This window comes from Punica granatum, chromosome 4 (genome assembly GCF_007655135.1).
Source record: "Punica granatum isolate Tunisia-2019 chromosome 4, ASM765513v2, whole genome shotgun sequence".
NCBI lineage: Eukaryota > Viridiplantae > Streptophyta > Magnoliopsida > Myrtales > Lythraceae > Punica > Punica granatum.
The window spans coordinates 32,454,604-32,470,435 of NC_045130.1; the positions used below are offsets into that span (position 1 = coordinate 32,454,604).

The 15,832-nt window shown below is 40.3% G+C and overlaps 2 protein-coding genes across 5 annotated transcripts; one reads left to right on the top strand and one right to left on the bottom strand.

Annotated features, from left to right (window-relative positions):
- Positions 1 to 419: 419 nt before the first annotated feature.
- LOC116203488 (carboxyl-terminal-processing peptidase 1, chloroplastic) lies at positions 420 to 5,093 on the bottom strand. Of its 4 annotated transcripts, none has more exons than XM_031535231.1 (13): positions 4,641 to 5,093; positions 4,327 to 4,446; positions 3,714 to 3,851; positions 3,430 to 3,534; positions 3,171 to 3,339; positions 3,017 to 3,093; positions 2,386 to 2,430; positions 2,034 to 2,117; positions 1,748 to 1,786; positions 1,592 to 1,654; positions 960 to 1,089; positions 788 to 870; positions 420 to 684 (listed from the first exon to the last, which is right to left on the bottom strand). In XM_031535231.1, the coding sequence occupies exons 1-12, from the start codon at positions 5,028 to 5,030 to the stop codon at positions 815 to 817; spliced, it is 1,416 nt and encodes a 471-aa protein (XP_031391091.1). In that variant the 5' UTR covers positions 5,031 to 5,093; the 3' UTR covers positions 420 to 684; positions 788 to 814. The 4 variants fall into 4 exon arrangements, with proteins under 4 accessions (XP_031391091.1, XP_031391094.1, XP_031391093.1 ...); XM_031535234.1 differs by having other exon boundaries at positions 423 to 650; XM_031535233.1 differs by having other exon boundaries at positions 423 to 660.
- Positions 5,094 to 7,680: 2,587 nt separating this feature from the next.
- On the top strand, positions 7,681 to 15,408 carry LOC116203599. Its single transcript, XM_031535400.1, has 10 exons — positions 7,681 to 8,121; positions 9,636 to 9,679; positions 10,104 to 10,221; positions 10,305 to 10,431; positions 10,604 to 11,280; positions 11,641 to 11,920; positions 12,566 to 12,848; positions 12,965 to 13,129; positions 13,671 to 14,135; positions 14,674 to 15,408. The coding sequence occupies exons 1-10, from the start codon at positions 7,935 to 7,937 to the stop codon at positions 15,010 to 15,012; spliced, it is 2,685 nt and encodes an 894-aa protein (XP_031391260.1). The 5' UTR covers positions 7,681 to 7,934; the 3' UTR covers positions 15,013 to 15,408.
- Positions 15,409 to 15,832: the final 424 nt, after the last annotated feature.

Here is a 15,832-nt window from a genome sequence, read left to right on the forward strand (position 1 = left end):
GAGATGTTTGCTAGAATTCACTCATTTTCGGGATGGAATTCGAAGACAGGTTTTTCGTTTATCTATAAGCAATGGAAATGCTGTAATCAAGTGGATTGGAAGTGAGAAAGGGGATGGCTTACATTAGAGCCCGATAACGGAAAGGTATCCCCTGAAAGGTCCCTAGCTTGAGCCTTAAACCACATTTGTCTTGGCTTTAGTGAGACAAAGGCCGCAGGGAATTGTTTAAAGTTCTAATAATCTGAAACAAAAGCTCCTAACCATTCTCTGCCCTCCACAAGCTATCTGCTTCTTATCGGTATTATTATTATAATTAACCAATGATCCGATTGCCAGATTGCATCACAAGCCTCTAATTATCTATGTCCTCGATGTCGAGGTCCGAGGATGCTTATAATGCTGTAAACAGGCAGAGGAAGAAAAAGGGAGAACATGGACATTTCCAATATAATTCAAGTAATGTTGTCTATTTACAAAAGCGAGAAGACCGTAGGGAAACTCCTTGTATACATACAAGGTCCCGAGAAATAGCATTCAATGTGGGAACGGATGCCTTTTTACAATTAGGAACTACTGTGCCTGAATTGTTAATGATAAAATTGCGTTCTTCATCGCCCATGTAGTTCACTCATGGAAGGTGAAGCACAGCCCTGCATTTGTCTACTTGGCAGGATCAATCATGTGCTAAACTCCGAGGAAAACGATCAGTGCATATAAGTATAAAAACTTCCGGATCAGTAGAAACTTGCATAAAGCAACAAGAGGAGAAAAGAGAACTGGAAATAACCTGAGGTTGAGATGCTCGTGGATGATCTTATCCCTGTTGAAGCCTGCTGCACTTAGATAGATGCTTGGCGATATCATTCCAAGCTTTGTACAGAAAGTATTTTCATGTTGATTAGCACACTGAAGCTCAGGGGAGCATAAGATGAATATTAGAAGAGAGCATCTATTTATACCAGGAAGACTGTGAAAGTCTGGTTCGATGCCGTTCCCATTTATGTCCATGTGATTTGGAGTTACGTACTTTCCAACGGTGACAACCACCCCAGAGCCATCATGAAGCTCGAATACAGATTGGATCAGACCCTAATCAAGAAGAATGAGCACAATATGGAAATCAAACAGAAGCGGAAACACTCGGCATAATACTCCCATGGCTTAAATCTGTAAGACAAGATAATCTTTAAAACTGGGCAGTTCATTGGATTTTGCTGTTGAAAGGGTCCAACCTTGGTCGGAATGTTTATTGAACTGTGATGTGAATATCAAGAAATTAACAAGGCTCTTCAAAAGTCATGCAATCGACTAGGTCCGCTGGTGTGATTTAGGCATTTATTTTCTATCCTCAAGATCACGATAGGCTTTCCCTGCATGCAAATTTCTTTTACTTGTAATGGTCAGATGGCTTCAAATTCACAGCTTTTCCCGTGGAAGCTTGCCGGTTCAACCCAGCTTGAACAGTCAAATCTCGTAATGATTTATAGACAGACTGCCCAAACTAAAAGGGGTCCTTCTTCAGGTGAGACCATGTCGTCCCATCCATTTTTTCATTTGCAGGTAAAAGCAATAAATAAGCGGGCACTGGTACCTTGCCATATGTCTTATCCCCCACAAGAACAGCCCTGCAATTGTCATGGAGAGCTGAAGCTACCTGAGACAGAACATGGAATGGTCATGACACACAGCATTTCTTTGTTCATATACATAAAAGAACCCTGTGCTGATAGCAGATTAAGATGCTCACTATTTCACTTGCACTGGCTGTTTTGTTGTTAACCAATACCTGCAGCATGGGCATTGAGAGACATTAGAAGGTGACTAGAAGCTTGCCCTGATATTCTGAGACACAGCTTAAGCATAATTGAGAATTAGAAGTCTTCAATCAATTATGCACAAGAGATGAAAGCAAGACTCATCCATGCTAAATTTCATGTACTTGCTTGCATTATCAGGAGAGAGATACTGGATTGATTAGTTAAAATAGCGAATGAAACCGTCAGTTACAGATGATAAGGTGGAGAAGCTCATACAACGACTGGAGCAGTAACCAAAGGGGCAGTATCTGCTTTAATTGTGGTCTGGTACTGAGCATCTCTTCCAACAGTATACGTCACCTGGCCAAAATGCACAATTTACAAAATCAGTGATTACTGCTCAGTGTTCTTTGTAAGTATGAGCATCATCATGAGAAGAAAATTTCTAAGCCAAAATAAAAATAAAAGAGGTTCAGTCATTCATGTGAAGAGTTGAAAGCAGTAGATAAATGACTAAATGCGGCGGCCACTTGTGACAGTAATCCAGAAGAAATTTAAGACAGGATCATCAGAAATAAGCAGCCACGGGGACAATTTGAGATCCAAGCAAAAAACAAAGAGATGATACCGTTGCTCCGTTATTTAAAAAGAGCTTTGAGATTTCAATTCCTGCCTGAGAATTAGAAAAGGGAAAAAGAATATTACATTAATATTGCATGTACAAGACAGGACAAGAAGCAAAAGTGATAATACAACTTAGGATCATTCAATTATATTGGAAGCAGAGCATCTCTCTTCCATCAATGGCGCTCTGCCACTCAAATGCAGTATCTCAGTTACATTTTCCAAGTGGAAGAAACTAAAGTGTCCAAAACAAATCAATCAAAATTATGCACTCAAGAAAGGCATTACCTCAAAATGAGATTAATTCAAGATAAAAGCTGTGAAAAAAGCAACAATTACTAATTCACCGAACCAGTATAAAATATGCTATAACATAAATCCTGAAAGCAACCCAGTACCGTATAGGATACAAATTAGAATAGAAACAATCTTAAATCCTGAGAGTAACCCAGTGCTGTAAAGGATACAAACCAGGAAAGAAACAATCCTATCCCGAAGAACTATTCAAAAAGGAAAATCAGTGATTTTTCAGACTCAGACCCAAGAGAGAGTATCAAGTACAAACCAATAGTTAGAGCAGCTCAAAAAGAAGTTTCAGGATTGAACGTGATAGGTACTTGATCCAGAGGACATACCTGCACCAGTCCACCGAGATTATCTCTGAGATCCAATATGAAATATGTGGCACCCATGTCCTGGAGACGCCTCATTGCTACAAAAGTTGTTATTAACATTCAGTTTGATATAACAGGAAGAGACGGAAGAAGTTTCAACTGAGAAGAAAACTACCAGTGACTAAATCTTTTCTGGCCAATGCATTGAACTCCTTCAATCGCATATACCCAATGGACATGGAGCCATTTTCCACTTGTTCCATACGATAAAAGACGGGAGTTCGAGCAACGAGTTGCCTTTGGACTTCAAGGGATTGAATGGATCCACAGTTGCCATGCTTGACCTACAGTCAGTATTTACAGAATATCAGGGAAGTAAAGAGTAATACATTAATGAGAACCCTCCAAATGTGAAACTGAATGAACATTTCAACCTGAATTATCACAGAAGTTCCATTAGGTCCCTGCAACAAGGAGGACACTTCAAATGCTGATTTCCCTTTCACCTCGTCTCCATTTACTGCCAAGATTTCATCTCCCTGTCATAGAAAGACGTGGTTAAAATGTAGACTTCAAATTCTTCTCTTTCTCCCACAAGAACAGAGTTAAGGCATCCCTAATAACTCCTTCGAAAGAGATCACAGAGTTGGACTCTGCAGTAAACGCTCATGCCCATGAGATTATTACACTTATGAATCAATTAACAATAAATAGGCACCTGTCTAACACCAGCAGCATAAGCTGGGCCATCCAAAAGAAGTCCTAAAACCTTCAGCTTGACATTTCCATCGTCACCTGGAACCTCCCTAAGGTTTATCCCAATACCACTCATGTCATACCTTGCCATCTTGGAGAACTTTCCACCAGCAACAAAAGCGACACATGCCATGGGAAATCAAAACTGAAGAACTTGTTAGTTAAAATCAATCATTAGGAGTAAGAAAAGTTGCTGCCTGAGAAGTCTAGACTGTTATGTAAATTGAGCTGAATATATATCTTCATAAAGTAGCTATTGTTCCCTCAGTTGTATAATAACCCTCCACAACCCGCCCTCCATAACCATCCGTAACCAGCAACCGAAACAAGCTCTCAAGGTAAATGCAACATCAAACCATTATACACTTCGAACCCGCAAAACCAACTCCATAGACTCCGGTTGAATTCATTCTCCCCCACATTCTCCACCTTTTCATATGAAGAGTTCTCTAAGTTAACTTCGACAGAAAGCTTCAGCCGGCTAAAATGTAAGAAGCTCTAACGGCTACCTTGATTTTCTAGCAACGAGCAAAGCAGAAATTAGAGAGTCAAACCCCCAAATGAGGACTAATTACCTCGTCCGGAGAAAGAAAGCGAGTGTAAGGGTCTCCAAGGCTTGCGAGCATCCTCCGAATAATCTCATGAGCTTTTGATCTTGTCTGGATGTTAGTCCCCATTATGTCTTCCTTCTTTTGCTGCAAAAGGGCAGGATCCAAAATCCAATCTTTCCCGTTAGATGATGGATATCTTGGCATCAAAATCGAATACATAATTCCAAATTTCAAGAAAAAAGCTAATCAATCATTTCAATGATCACCCCAACTAGAATTGCAGATTCAAAACGTGCAATATAAAAGTCAAGGCATCGAAGAAGTGAGCTGAGCATTGCCTGCCACGTTTGAGGGGACCAACGGTGGCGGCCGGAGTCGAGAAAGCTGTCGTTGACGATCTCCCAAGCTTCCTCCACAATGCTCTCATTGCTCACAGCCTGGGGTGCAACTTCTTCTTTGTCCTCCCGCTCATCTTCGCGGCAATCCTCAACCGAAGGGCCGCCGTAAGGCTTCAGTTGGTTGATGGAGGAGTCAAGGTCCAGCGACAGGGAAGGAGGCGAAGACAGGAGGAGGCCGAGCGAGAGGGCAGCGCCGATGAGTTTGGTCTTGGCCGAGGTGAAATTGTTGAATAGGAGGGGAGTCGCGGTGGCGGGAGTGGGAAAAGCCGCAGGACCAGGAGGTGGAGGTGGCCGGAGCGCGGCGGAGGAGTTGCAGAGGAAGAGCCTCATCTTCTTCTCCGCTTCCTTCGGGGCTTGTGAGGCTTCGAGCTCAGCTAGTGGGGGAGTGGACTGAAACAGTTACTCCCTTGGAGGTGGCGGGTCAACCAGTTCTCGGTTTGGCGGGTCGATCCGACCCGGTTGACCCGGCAAATGGTCTTTTCCATTTTCCTTTTCTATTATCTTTTTTAAGGGGAAAAACAAACGAAATATATATATATATATAGTTATTTCTTCAATGAAAATTTCCTTTCCCTTTTTTTTTCGTTTGGCTCTTTCGAAACATTTTTTTAAAATGAAAAAAAAGCTATCACAAATAAAGAAGAAATTCTTGGTGATCATATCTCATAATGTGGCGTGAGAAAATACTAATTAAATCATATGAAATATGAAAATCGGTACTAATCACCCAGATAATTATCATAATTATTTTTTATTATTAAAAATTTTTTATCGATTTTTTCTTGCAGCGTGAATATTAGGTAAAATCATCTAAAATTTTCTCCAAACAAACTCATGTGAAGTAAATTATTGGATAACTCAGTGCTATTCTCTTATATATATATATATATCTTGATTTTTATGGAAAACTTACTTATGATATCGTAAAGAAAAAAGACTTGAACTATCTTTCTATATTAGTTCGCATGGATCTTAAGAAATTTTAAGTTTATAAATTTGTTCATAATTTTAGCATTTGCAGTTATAAGTTATCGTACAACAATTGCTCTTGGACTCTCTTCTAATTTCGAATATATAAGAAATTATATGATTTTCACAGAATGAATTTTGTCCTTTGAAGGAGAACCATAGCTCGAGAAATTGCAGTGCCCGGTTGACTTTGGTGCTATTTTTCCTATAGAAGGATGTTCTGTTGCACTCGGAGCCGGGCCTCGTGTTTGATTTCCCTAGTATAGCATGCGGATATCAAATGGTTACTTACTGGTTTTCGAATTTTATTTATATTGAATCGTGAAAAGAAAATTCTCCAATACTTTCAGTGACGTCCTCCCTTAAGAATTAAAAATCGAAAAGTTAGGATAGCTTCTAATATCGGAGAGCTCCCCAATCCCCGATTACGAATACTGATTGCACTTCTATTAGAGAAGCTCAGCGCATGACCTATAATAAGTTTGCTGTGATTGGAGCCATCATTCTGTGACGACGTATGTTTTTCCCTTGCAAGATTTATCGCAGGCACGCACAGACATCACTCGACCGTACTGGTGTAAGTAGGCAACAGTACTTTGCCTTCTCAAGGTCAGAATAGTACTTTCCTGTACCCTCAAACCAAAAATGCCCTTCTCGCTTTGCCTTTTCTTATTCGCCCAATCAATTTTGAGCTAAATATTAAAGATAATAATTAAATTCTAGCAATATCTTTTAAAGAACATATGAAATGTTAATATCTTGAAAAAAAAGAAAAAGAAAATCTAAACCTAGTATGTGCAATGTATATGTGTATACATATATATATAATATGTAAAGAATAACATTCATGTGGCAAAAATCAAAGTTTTCATATGAGTTTATTCTAGCTTGGATTGGAACAAATTTATTTTATTTATCGAAAGAGATTGGAAGTAGTTTTAAAATTTTTAAGCATAAATTAAAGGTTTATGATATAATAATAATAATAATAATAATAATAATAAATATTGAATTTAAAATCGATAGTTGCTAATGCTTGTAATCTATCTAATATATAAGTGATTTTTATTAATGAGTAAAAAGACAAACTAGCTTTTATTCTAAAGGTCAAAAATCAACTAGGTCATGATTAATTTTTTTTACCAAACGCTAATTATGCTTGAACATATAATTTTTTAAAATATACGTGGTGCGAGTAAAAAATATGAAAATTCAGCTACAAAATCTAGGGTGATTTTATAATTTTAATCTCATCGTACTCCACTACATTCAACAACATAATTATTACTTTTTTCATTTTTCATTTAATAAGATATTATTTCATCTACTTTTATTTATATATACATATACTTTTTGTCCTTTTTTTCCATTTAATGATAAATTCCTATATCTATTTTCCTAACTATTAATACACCTATTTTTTAATAATAAAATTTTCAATCTACTATTACATACTTTGTCCTTAAAGGCTGGAATGGAGTAGAATTTGAATCCAAATCCAAAACTAAACCAACCCTAGATATCCATCGACGACAGATCGTCGATCCTCTAATTCGCAGCTTCTAAGAATACTCACGATGACTCCTCAAAGTCTCTCCATATTTATTGTCATTCTAGAGAAGGTTTTGAATTACTAAAAAATAACGATAGCAGGGACTCAAATCTTATTCTAAGGAAGTTTCATTTGACACTCAAGCTAGCTCCATTAGTTATGGGGCCGAATTTCTAATTGCAAACTTATCATATCAGTACTATTTAAGAATTTTCTCGTGGGATAAGCCGATTTTTTTTTTCTGGAGCGCTTATTGAATTTCCGGTTAACAAAACCGTGGGGGTAATTAATGCAAAAAAGAAACCAAAATATTTTCGTACTATCATTTCTATCTTAAAAGAAGAAAAAGAGAAATATCGAAAAAAGAAAGAAACGCTGAAGAGAGAGAGAAAGAAAGGGAGGGTTTTTGGTGTGAGAGGAGAGAGAAAGAAGAAACCGCAGAGAGAGAGAGAGAGAGAGAGACATATTATAGACAGACACAGAGGAAGAAGAGAGAGAGAGAGAGAGGGGGCTTAGATATCTTCCTACTCGTCGCCGCAGAGAGAGAGAGAGAGAGAGAGAGAGAGAGAGAGAGAGGGAGGAGCTTCGCTTGGTGCAGAGAGCTTCCGTCCCGCCACTAACCCTAATTGGATCTATCAGTTCTGCGTGTGTGTGAGAGAGAGAGAGAGAGGCTGTCTGTGCGTGCTGGGGGAGAGAGCCCAGGGGAGGTGATAATGGGGAGCAAAGGCGGAGGAGGCGGCGCCGCCGGGAATAACGGGATTTCTACAATCCCGGCGGGGTCCCGGAAGATTGTGCAGAGCTTGAAGGAGATTGTGAGCTGCTCGGAGCTGGAGATCTACGCAGTCCTTAAGGACTGCAATATGGACCCCAACGAAGCCGTCAATCGCCTCCTCACTCAAGGTCCCTCTTTCGGTTTTCTGAGCTTTCTCTGCCCGTTTCAGCTCCTTTTTCTTCTTGCTCCAGGCGCTAGGGTTACGCAAGAATTTGAAATTTGGGAACTTGGGTTTTCCGCTTTTTGATATATCAAACTTTTCATCCTCTTATTATCAACTGCTACTTCATGCTGGTTTGAGGTTTCATTTACAGATGGGGAGCTATGTCAAGTTGATGCTGATTAAAAACAAAAGAAAAACTGCTGTTTTGCTGTTCTTTTGAGTGTGTTTTGAGCTCAACTGTGTTCTTTAGCTGGTCGTGTCATGACATTCACCTGCTTAGATTAGTCCCACGACTGCTGTTTGCTGCTAACTGATGATAAAACCTGCAATTTCTATTCAGTGAACTTTGTTTGCTGAATCAAACTATATTTCCCTGCAGGCTTAACTTTTTGATGCATGTTTTGGTCCAAAACTTTTAAATATTACATATATTTTGCCTCTTAGTTGAGTAAACTGACCTTTTTAAACCTGCCTTGTTGTTGGGGATTCTGTGGTAAGGGAATGGACAGAAGTGTTTTCTCTGAGAAAATAAGAGAGTGCAAACAAATTTGTTCTGAGTTGCTTAATCTGCTTTGTGATTTATGTAAAAGTAAAGTGAGGGAAATGATGTTGTCATCTCATACAACGTGCTCTTATTGTGTAAAATTAGAAGCTTCTGCTTTTGAAGCATCTGAAACCATTTCCTTCCTTTTCACTCAACTTGTTGCGAGTAAATTCTGGATGGTCTCAAATAGAAATGTTTTCTCCTTAATTGGATGTTTCATATCCCACTAAATACCTCCTTTTTAGTATGTAATCTTCAGTTAATTTTCCGTCGACTTACTTCCGCTTCTCTCACAACAAGTGTGGCATATGTATTGTGGTTGGCCTACAAGTGTCCACAGAGCCCTTTCGAGTGGGGTGCAGGTCGAGGTCAGGTCATGGGTTGTTGTTGGCCTATAAGTGTCCACAGAGCCCTTTAAGTCGGGGTGCAGGTCGAGGTTGGGACATGGGAATTAGGATAGAACATCCATATGATGGTGTAATGGTATGGACAGTTCTGATAAACCCTCCTCAATGTACTGAGGAAGGAGGGTTGATAACTTGTGTTTGGAATATGTTACAATTATTACTTTTACCTTTTGCTGTGATGCACTGAAGTTCTCTGGAGGTCTAAACTGGAACCAATCTCTCCAGCTAGTTCTCATGTCACAATTCCATTTGAGTTTCCATGTTGAGTTTTCATTCGTGCCAGTTAGGTAAATATAATTATGATATAGATGCACTGCCTCCCTGTTGTGCTTGTAGGTTATCGAGATGTTTTGGCTTTGGATGCTTCACCTTCCCATTTGCATTTTGAATAAGATTCCTATGATTTTTTATTATTGGGCTTTTCCTTCGACTTTCAGTTGTCTTTGAGTCAAAGATTCCTTCCTTCCAATTTATTCCATACCTCTATGCAGGCCTTTGGAGTTTACTGATGAGTTGTTGAATGTGCAGATCCTTTCCGCGAGGTGAAGAGTAAAAGAGAAAAGAAGAAAGAGGTGAATGCTCTTTTTCTAAAATTTATTTCTATTGGAATTAGATGCTTTCATACATAATGCCATTAAAATTCCCTTTTGGTCAGATACTCGAGATGTTATCTAAAAATCTTATTTTGTTACTTTGGTCTGTTCATTCAGTTACTTGAGAGTCTTTATATAAAGGGGTTTATCTTTGAGAAACATTAATTTAAATGATCATCCAACAAGGCTATCATCTCTCTTTAACTAGTTAGTTTTACCTCTTAAGGATTCATGGACCAGCTTCTAACTCTGGTAACTGACTCTGCATTCTGGGATATTTATTCTTTCTTTCTGAGTGAACATGCGAGGAGCATATTTTAAATTTTTATGAAACCCAAGTTTTTGGTGTTGTGATCCTCTATTTGATTCTTTTTCGAACGATTTTAATTTTTTCTACTTGCAGACTAAGGATACAATAGATACCAAGTCTCGTGGTGGTAATAGCACATCCAATCGTGGTGCTAGGAGTGCCGCTGATCGCTATGCGAGTCGTGGTCGTACAAGCGTGTCAACTTCTTCTGGTGCGTGCACTTTGTTATCTGGATGGACGTGCTTTTAATTGAAAACACACTGACATACTTTGCCGGCTGTCCCATTTTGTCAGAATCTGCTGCAATGCACGGAAAGCCCCTGTTTAAGAAGGAAAATGGGGCACATGCTTACACTGGTTCTTCATCCTTTGCATCTGTTGCCTTGGGAAATAATGGGATTCGTCGACCTGCATCATACAGGTTCATCCTCTTTTAGATTTTATTATTTGGCGATCTTTGACATTTATCTTTTGTCATCTTGAAAATTTTTGAGATGGGAGTATATTTAAAAGTTTTAACAAGCTTTTAGCAATATGTAAATTATCACTGATATTTTCTTCTTATTTCTTTTCTTTTGGGGCTAATGTTGTAGTGATTCTTCACCCTTGGAAAATAAAGTACCGTCAGGAGGAGAAAATGATGTAGTTTCCGGATCAGTGCAGCCTTCGTCGGGATTTCAATCAACCTGGTTTGGGGTCCCAGGTCAGGTATCTATGGCAGATATAGTTAAAATGGGTAGGCCACAAGCCAAGGTTTCATCTGCAACACCGAACTTGCCTAATCATCAGCACACAGTTCCGCCTCCTTCAGCATCTGCCTATGACGATTTTCATCCTCAGGCAGAGAATAGATCTTCAGTAGGTTTGAAGTCCGATCCAGTATTCTCTACAACCCAGCATTCTCCTGCAGATGATGAATGGCCCTTAGATGAGCAGCAGGTCCCCCCTAATGATGAGTGGCCTCCATTTGAGCAATCACATCCTACAGTGCCCTCTGTCTTGGAGGCTCAAGGGGAATCTAAGCTCTATGCAGACCAATCTAATCTACCTATGGAAAGAAGCAGCCAGCTTTTAGCTTCTCAATTGGATGGCGTTCATCTTTCAGATGATGGGCCCCTTGAAAGTAATGTGAATCACATCGGAGTTGCTTCAATATCAAACAGAAACATAGAGGAGGAGGATAGTCAGGATGATTCTCTTTTCGATAACAATGTCTACCAGAATGCTACTACCTACCAGCCACATCTCCATACATATGACCATAGTGAAGGTAACCGGTTGTATGGAATTCTTTTGCTTTGATCATATCTTCTCATATCTATGGCTGAATCATGGATAGACAGTGGATTTGATTTTTTGCTCCTGTTCTCTTGTTGAATATCTGGGAATTTAGAAAAGGGGAAAAATCGTGGAACTTGTTTGATATTAATATGTGATTTAAGTTTCTCTTGCCAGTTATGCTGGCAAGATAAGGGGGTGGCTGCCTCATTCTGTATACAAAGTATTTTGGGTTGCGAATACCCCTTATGCAGGTTTTGGCTTACTTATTCAGTTTGAAACTCGCAAATGTTCACTATGAGGTTTGGAAATTGCTTGCACACGAATTTACTTGAAATGGTCTCCTTTTCAGATGAAGACGATGTTACAGCAGTACCTGGGAACATGCCGCAGCAACTAAGTTTGCAGAAGGAAGAAGAGGGTGTTCCCTCCGAAGAAGATGTTCCTGCTGTTGTGATCCCTGATCACCTTCAGGTCCATACTCTAGATTGTCAACACTTGAGCTTTGGCAGTTTCGGAGCTGGCATTGGTGCTAACTTTTCTGGGTCAGTGTCATCTCGATCCATGAAGATTAATTTAGCTGAAGCACCTTCAGTTGCAGATACTGCTTCAGTTTCTCAAGTGGATGCTAGGTTAGTCCCTGAAAATTTTGGTGTCTGCGTTCATTTGTTCTCTTTTGTGGGTAGATCGGTGATTTTGATCACTGCTCCAGTGGCAGTCCAAGCGGCCAGTAGCATCTATGTTCAAACCAGCTGAAGCACCAGCAATTCAAACTTCCCTTTTCATAATATCCATTATGCCGAACAACTTGGAACAATTTCTTCCTTGTCTTCTTCTAAGTTTCCAAATCCATGTGAAGTTAAAGCTGGCCATCCCTAATTGTCAAAATCAAGAGCAAATCAGCATTGCATATATGCTCTGACATTTGTAGAAATTCTAGATTTCAATGCCAAATCGGTCCATTTTCTGGGTTTGATTACTTTGAGGTTGAAAGCTTTTTTTTCTACCAAAGTATCCTTTATTATTATTATTTTTCCTGATTTCCAAATTTCATATAATATTTCATTCTGCATGTTTTAGATTGTATTTATATAAAGAAAACAGATGCTTCAAGTAGGTTTTGTTCAAAATAGTCTGGTCAGGATGGTTCTTCCCAGGCAGGTTTCAACAGATCTCTTGATGGGACTGCCTCTTTCCTCTTTAACAATTTAAAGCAGCTGGTCTGTTCTAGCTTTAAAGCACAGTTTTAGAATGACAACTTTCTTTTCTTCTCCTAGGAAACCTGAGCATTATGGAGACGAGCATCTTGGGCCTTCTCCTTCCGATGTGGAGAATGTACATGTCACTTCAGCAAATGTCGCAAATTATGACTCTGCCCCAGTTTCACAATCGGAGGTTTTGCAACCAGAAACCACTGAAGCTGTTCAAGGGAATCAGTATACGTTTACTTCTTCCGCTCAAGGTTATAGCTATGAAAACAGCCAGAACTTAAATGCTGCATTTAGTCACACACAAACAAGCTCACAAATGCAGAACCTGGCTCTGTTTTCTAGTGTCCTGGTAAATAGAGAGTTTGCTTTCCCTCTTTGAAAAATAATAACTTGATTGCCTATTTTATCTCAAAAATTGAAGTATTAGTGCTTTCCAACATCTCATTGATGCTCTTTTATATTCAGCCTGCGTATACGGGTTCTTTACCAAGCACTTTGTTGGCATCAACTGTTCAGACGGGGCGAGAGTCAGATCTGCCATACTTGCCCTTCCCTGTGACTCAGTCAATGCCCACAAAATTTAGCAACCCAGCTTCTTCTATCAGCAGTTCCATTATTTCCAATCCAGAGGTATGGCTTCTTTTAATTTCTTCTGCAAGTGCTGCAAATATCTCTCGATGAAGAATTGTTATGAATTTCTGATTGCAAGCGTTGGTGGCTGAAGAGTTACCCCCTTGATCAGGCATAGACTTTATTTGTCTTTTCATGCATAGAAAAGTACAGATGGCCAGCCACATAAATATAAGGAACATGGTTACTCCCTTGGAATTTCTTATCTGGGCCTCAGAGGAGTCCGATTTAGTCGAACTTATGGGGTCTGATGTTATAATGAGGCATTATCTGTAGCAAGTCACTGTAATAGCAGGCGGCCACTCTTTTGTTTTTCAGTTTGAATCTTTATAAAATGCCTCTTAACATCTGCAGTCATTAGCAATTGGACTGACTGTAATTATCTTTGTGGCCTGTTTGGTACTAAAAATTTATTTCGGAATGGCATGGTATGCCATTAAAAATTGTCGTGCTGTGGCATTGTACTTCATAAATCATTATTTTGAAAACTCTTGAGTTGGGAGGCTTTTTTTATGTTGATGATCTTGTTGGGGCCTTGTAGGCATTTAGGGCTGGTGGCATCTCGACAGCTCAGCCGACAGCACAGACACTGCCAACAGGCCCCGCTGCCCTACCCCAGCACCTTGCCATGCACCCTTATTCCCAGCACACCCTTCCCTTGGGGCACTTTGCGAACATGGTCAGTTACCCTTTTCTGCCCCAGAGCTACTCCTACATGCCCTCGGCCTTCCAGCAGGCTTTCGCTGGAAGCAGCACGTATCCTCAGTCTTTAGCGGCAGTCCTCCCGCAGTACAAGAACAGCCTCTCTGTTAGCAGCTTGCCCCAATCTGGGGCAATTGCTTCAGGATATGGGTTTGGGAGTTCGAATAGTATCCCTGGGGGGAACTTTGCCCTGAATCAGCCTGCTGCTGCCGGCGCTGCCCCTGCTGGCTCCACGATCGGATACGAGGATGCTTTGAGCTCGCAGTACAAGGATGCTACTCATTTATTGTCTCTTCAGCAGCAGGTAAAAATCTGTTACTGGAATAAGATTCTCGTACAGACCCCCTGGAAAATATACTTCTAAGACTTTGGTCAATTGCTGCCAACTTATGGCAACAGCTCTGACCCTATGGTAATTACTGGTTATGGTTTTCTTAAGGTCTTAGATTTTGGAAAAAGGTAATACTGCTTGATACTCGTGACGAGGTCGTTTCACAAGTATGTAGATCCAGAGAAAAAGTTTTAACGACTTTCTTTTTTTTCCCCCCTTTTTTTGGGGGGGATAATAGTTTAACGACTTTCTTAGCACTGTGAAACCATCGTTCCAAAAGATTACGGCTGTCTATTACCTATAAAATAGGACTGCCAAAAAATTTTCGGTGTGAAAGATCTTATGAAGAAAATTTTCAAAAAACAGAAGTCTCTTGCTGTTTGTTTTCCTTGGGATCCTGGCGGCTAAATAGTGACTGCTGTCTGAGATTGTTTGTCAGCAATCATTCTTGTGGAGTTCTGTCATGCTTGATATATCACTTGGGTCTGATTTTGGCCTCTCTTCTTCTCAGAATGATAACTCGGCCATGTGGGTCCATGGGCCCGGTTCAAGAACGATGCCAGCTGTCCCTGCCAGCAACTACTACAACTATCAGGGTCAAAGTCAACAGCCTGCAGGTCTCAGGCAAGGCCAGCAGCCATCGCAGCACTTTGGTGGGGCCCTTGGGTACCCGAACTTCTACCAGTCTGCTGGGATGTCACTGGAACAACAGCAGCAACAGCAGCAGCAGCATCAGCACCAGCAGCATCAGCACCAGCAACACATGGCTGGGGACGGGTCCCTTATCGGGGCCCACTCACAGAGCCAGCAGCCGAAGCAGACCCCTCAGTTATGGCAGAACACCTACTGATCTCCTCCCTTGCCTTACTGCTCTTTCCCCTCCTCCCATCGCCTTCCCTTCCCCGTGTTTTTTAGGGTCAAGAGTACCTAAGAAGATCCCTACCCGAAGTGGCCCTTGACTGAAGGCACTTGTGCTATGAAATAATCGAGACATATAACCCTTTGTGCCTTAGTTGTCGTGCCACGAGGTTGGTTTGTATTTTACAAGTTTTCCTGCTGCCTGCCTGCTGGGCTTTTTCTAGGTTTTAACTTAGGAACCGGTGTGTGCTGCTGCTGCTGCTAACTCGCACGAATTCAGATTTTTCGGTCTCTCTCTCTCTTGATCCTTCTTGTTAGTTCTGATTGTTCTAGTTAACCTTTTTATATATTGGCGTAGAGAAGTGGCATTTGCTTTCTGTTGAGTTCATACTCTGACGCTTCAAATTTTACTATTGCAACTTGCGTCCTCCCAAACACAAGAAGATCTTTCGACAAAATAAGATCGTTAAACATAACTACGAGCTTCCCTGTGCTCTCCCGAGTTCCAAGAGCATACCGTAATGAAACGTTAGTTCAGTGCAATGTTCTCCTTCCTCTGCGGGTTGTGGATCTGGTTAATGAAATGTGTGAGTGCGCGCGGAAGGACGAGCAAGACACAATGGTGATATTTGATAAATTAAGTGCTTAAAAATTTAGCACTTAATTAGTAAAGGGAAGAAATGTATAGGAATAATGGATGGATGAATAATGATGAAAATGTTTTGTGAGAGGTAGAGTATTAATAAGTGAAAAATAATTTATTTTTGTTTAGACTGGTTGAGTAGTCCGATCCCTTTTTATTGATAAAAAAG